A 5,000-nucleotide genomic window follows, 5' to 3' on the forward strand; every position below is an offset into this window, starting at 1 on the left:
TGTGGTGTGGGTGGTGTTGTGTGTGGTGGTGTGGGGGTGTGGGTGTGTGTGTGTGCGTGCGTGGGTGTGGTGTGTGGGTGTGTGGTGTGTGTGTGTGTGCAGAGGGTGTGTGTTCTCGCGGCGTCCTGGTCGCTGACTGTGCGGCAGCTGCTGTTTGGACGAAGCTGGAGTGTGACGCAGTGGGAGTTGCGTGCAGCGACCAATCAGGACGAGGGGAGCACTGCAGCCATACGTACACCACACACAACCACACACACCACACACCACACACCACACACACACACACACACACACCATACAGATAACGTACAAGAGAAATAACTTCAGCAGTGACCCCTCCTTCTCTCCTCCTCTCCTCCTCCTCCTCTCTCTCTCCTCTCCTCCTCCTCTCCTGCCTGCCTCCTCCTCCTCAGTGAATCAGACCTTCGCTTCGTCGGTGGACATCGATGTGAACCAGAGAAACGGTTTGTTCTTTGTCTCTTTGTCCTTTTTGTCTCTTAAATGATGAAAACTAACATTTAAAATAAAGTTACAAGTGGTTTGTTTTCACACAATAGCCAAACAAGTGCAGACGAATGAACAAATCTAAAACAATCGACTGAACAAAATCTAAACCATCAGACGGGAACAAATCTAAACCAATCAGACGTGAACAGATATAAACCAGCAGACTGAACAGATCTAAACCAATCAGACTGAACAAATCGACAGCATTCTTGTTTTCGTCCCATCTGGAGTCAGATCACAGAATAAACTGTATGAACACGATTAACTGGATAAGCTGAAATACAAACCTGAATGTTCATTTAAACATGGTGAGTGATGAGTCCATAAAGTCCTGTGAACGTTCATCCAGTTCAACACGTGTCTCGGCGCTGTAACAAACGCTGCAAGATATATATAAATATACAGAATGTGTATATATATGTTAACAGATATATATAACATATACATACACGTGTGGTATATAATGTTATACAGATATATAATAACATAATACAGACATGTGTATATATATGTTAATACAGATATATAATAACAATAGACATACATTTGTGTATATATGTTATACAGATAGATAAAACATATACATACACATTGTATATATGGTTATACAGATAGATATAACATATACAACCAGTGTATAGATATGTAACAGATAGATATAACATATACATACACGTGTAATATATAGGTATACAGATATATAATAACATATACCATACATGTGTATATATATGTTTATACAAGATATAAGAACATATACATACATGTGTATTATATGTTTATACGATATATAATAACATATACATAACGGTGTATATATATGTTTTATACAGATTATAATAACATATACATACATGTGTATATTATGTTATACAGATAGATAAAGAACATATACCATACACATGTGTATAAGGTTATACAGATATTAATACAGATACGACACGTGTGTATATATGTTAGACAGAATAGATAATAAACATATCATACACGTGTGTATATATGGTTATACAGATAATAAGAACATATACATACACGGGGTATATAGTTGTTATACAGATATATAATAACATATACATACACGTGTATATATATGTTATACAGATATATAATAACATGACGACACGTGTACATAGATGTTATACAGATAATCATAATAACATATACAGACATGTGTACAGATGATGTTATACAGATATATAATAACAGATACATACAGTGTATATTATGTTATAAGAGATAAAGAAAAATAATACATACATGTGTACATATATGGTTTATACAGATATATAATAAATATACATACATGTGTACATATATTTTATAACAGATAGATAATAACATATACAACATGTTACATATATGTTATACAGAGTATAACAGCAGCGTGTATGACGCTTCATTCTTCTGAAATCTGCAGCCTGTGACGGACAGTTAATAGAAAGTAAATAATATAAACATGAGCTTTAAGGGCCGTGATTGGCCCCCGGGCCGTACGTTGAACATCCCCTCAGCTCGGTGCTCGGAGCCGCCGACACCGGCCGTGGTCGGGCCAGTCAACGCGCTGGTACGACGACCCGCTGGACAGGAAGTGTTCCGTTTTCACGTAAGGCGGCTGTGACGCTAACGGGAAAAACTTCAACGACCAGAAGACGGTGGCAGCGAGACGTGGTGACGGAGTGACCAGTACGACAGATACACACAAATCACACAAATACACACAAATACCCATGAAACCCATGATACAGTCGTATAGAGCAGTAAGCAACAGTGTGTACTCGTGTACTCTCAGAGAGCGACGTCTTATTCAGAGGAGTCTTCGAACGTTGTTCGATAAACTTGAAGAAAGGACTCAGGTGAGAAGAGTCTTCACGTCCCACAATGCACCAGGTGCAGGCGGTCACAGGGGCCTCGTCTCCTCAGGTACATCGCGCTGGCCGTTCTTCTGTCGGTGGCCATGCTTGGCTTCGGCTGGGGATCCTCCATACTGGCTTTCCTGAAGGCCAAAAGGAGCGCTCGCCATAGGCCGGTCGCCACAGGCCCCGCCCCACGTGGCGCTGTAAGAGCAGACACGCTCGTCTACACAGCACCACGCAAACCTGTGTGATGTTCACCACCAAACCTGTGTGAACGTCACTGCCACACATGTGTGATGTCACCGCCGAAACTGTGTGATGTCCCACCAAACCTGTGTGACGGCAATGGCCACACCGTGTGATGTCACCGCCGACCTGTGTTATGTCACCGCGACGAACTTGTGTCATATTTCTGCGTGCCGTGACGTTTCTCCTCTTTTGATTTTTCTTTTTAAAAAACGTTTGATGCTAATGAGCTCCTTGGCTTCCACGCGTGAACGGTCAAGAACAAGCGTCGTTGATTTGATCAGTGGTGGTTTACAGTGTGTTGGGTTCTTCTGTGTTTCATATGTGTGATGTATTTATAAGTGTTTGGGTCTCAGGTTCACGTCGTCTCAGGTCGTTGGTGTCATTTAAGCTGAACAATCAAGCACAGCGGTCTTTTTCCTAAACATCAACCGTCACATGACCACAACATCTGAACGTCCCATGACAACGAGGAACCACACACACACACACACACACACACACGCACACACACACACACACACGTTTAGTTCCTGAACAGGTGATCACGGTCAGCTGATGTAAAGAGGTGCATTGTGGGACTGACCAGCAGAGGGCAGAGCGACCGACCTCACTGATGTAACTGTGGACAGAGACACACCATCAATACTGCAGTACTGTGTGTACTGTGTGTACTGTGTGTACTGTGTATACTGTGTGTGTACTCTGTGTGTACTGTGTGTGTACTGTGTATACTGTGTGTGTACTGTGTGTGTACTGTGTGTACTATGTGTGTACTGTGTGTATACTGTGTGTACTGTGTGTACTGTGTGTACTGTGTGTGTACTGTGTGTACTGTGTGTACTGTGTGTGTACTGACCAGTGACCCCGCTGCAGGCGGACACACACTCGTCCTCAGACAGGAAGTTGTTGTTGTTTGGTTTACAGCCTCCGAACAGGAAGTGCTCACAGCTGCTCGTCGCCGCGTTGTAACGCCATCGAGGAAACGCAGCACGACACGGACCGACCTTCACCGGAGCTCCACAGTACACTGAAGTACACACAGTACACTGAAGTACACACACACACACACACAGAGTAAAAGTACTCCTGATACTCAGCATGGACACTACAAAACCCACAATGCACTGCACATGGAGTACTCTGTGTACAGTCGGACTACTTTTCCCATGAGCACTCACAGGTGGACTGCTCCGGGCTGAGGACGAGGATGCGGACGTTGGTGTCGTGTGATTGGTCTTTGGAGTCGGTGACGGTCAGCTGGAACTGGTAGGGTCCGGGCTGCAGGTTGGACAGCCTCACCTGGTCAGGTAGCTCCGTGTTCTGCACGTTCACATTCAAACAGAACTTCACTGAGCTGAACTACCTGTGGTACCTGTGTTAAGCCCCGCCCCCTGACTCAGCAGTTTTACCTCCATCTTGACGCCGTTGTCTCCGCTCTGCAGAGTCCACCTGTAGTCTTTGATGTGGGCGTCGCCCAGCGCCAGGCTCTCGCTGCCGTTGAGCGTCACCGTGTGTCCAGGCTGAACAATGACATCTGGACTGGCAATGGCGATGGGCGGAGCCTGCTCGACTGGAGACACACAGTGACATCACAGAGAAACACACACACACACACACACACACACACACACACACACGTCATGTGACTTATGCTGAAGAGTGAGGTAACCAATCAGGTGTGCACAACTACGAATAAATTAACACCTTTAAGTAATCAGGACAGAATGTTTATTAGAAGACAGCTGATCTTAAAGATGAATGACTCTGATCAGTAATCAATCATTAGTGATTAATTATTGATACATGTGTATATGTGTATTTGTATATATGTGTATTTGTATATACGTGTATATGTGTATTTGTATATACGTGTATATGTGTATTTGTATATATGTGTATTTGTATATACGTGTATATGTGTATTTGTATATATGTGTATATCATGTATTGATATATGTGTATATGTGTGTATCGTGTATTTATATATGTGTATATCGTGTATTTAAATATGTGTATATTGTATATTGATATCTGTGTATATGTGTATATCGTGTATTTATATATGTGTATATATATGAGTATATGTGTACTATATATGTACTATACACAATATATGAGTATATGTGTACTATAATTGATCCGGACTCACGTGCTCCCTGCGGCCCCTGCAGGTGTGTCCGGAACACGGACTCCCGGATGTAGCTCCGGTACCCGTCCTTGTTCACGAACCTGCACACGAAGCGGTTCCGGTGGACGCAGTCGATCAGGTCGCAGGTGCGGTTCTCCGCCGCTGCCGCTCCGAGTGCGCGCGGCCCCAGCAGCGCCAGGTTACAGCGCGGGTCCTCGCAGCACGCGCGCTCACATGCCTCCGCGGAGCGCACATGCGCGGTG

The 5,000-nt window shown here is 43.9% G+C and overlaps 2 protein-coding genes across 3 annotated transcripts in view; both read right to left on the minus strand.

The window, feature by feature from the left end:
* Positions 1–2,490, minus strand: part of LOC104938316 (kunitz-type protease inhibitor 1-like) — a 5,288-nt gene extending 2,798 nt beyond the window's left edge. The window contains exons 1-2 of the mRNA XM_027276167.1: positions 2,385–2,490; positions 2,002–2,084 (exon numbers count right to left, since the gene is read on the minus strand). Of these exons, the coding sequence (XP_027131968.1) occupies positions 2,002–2,084; positions 2,385–2,490 (189 nt within the window). The remainder of the gene's footprint in view (positions 1–2,001; positions 2,085–2,384) is intronic.
* Positions 2,491–3,120: 630 nt separating this feature from the next.
* The window catches only part of LOC104933381 (kunitz-type protease inhibitor 1-like), a 2,282-nt gene continuing 402 nt past the window's right edge, over positions 3,121–5,000 (minus strand). Inside the window, exons 1-5 of one of the 2 annotated variants that reach the window (XM_019266663.2) lie at positions 4,759–5,000; positions 4,019–4,179; positions 3,788–3,929; positions 3,466–3,636; positions 3,121–3,228 (exon numbers count right to left, since the gene is read on the minus strand). The exon at positions 4,759–5,000 is cut by the window's right edge and continues 400 nt beyond it. In XM_019266663.2, the coding sequence (XP_019122208.1) occupies positions 3,158–3,228; positions 3,466–3,636; positions 3,788–3,929; positions 4,019–4,179; positions 4,759–5,000 (787 nt within the window). In that variant the 3' untranslated portion in view covers positions 3,121–3,157. Of the gene's footprint in view, positions 3,229–3,465; positions 3,656–3,787; positions 3,930–4,018; positions 4,180–4,758 lie in introns of both variants that reach the window. The other variant, XR_003461907.1, reaches the window with a different exon arrangement.

The sequence above is a fragment of the Larimichthys crocea genome, unplaced genomic scaffold (assembly GCF_000972845.2).
Source record: "Larimichthys crocea isolate SSNF unplaced genomic scaffold, L_crocea_2.0 scaffold322, whole genome shotgun sequence".
Lineage (NCBI taxonomy): Eukaryota > Metazoa > Chordata > Actinopteri > Sciaenidae > Larimichthys > Larimichthys crocea.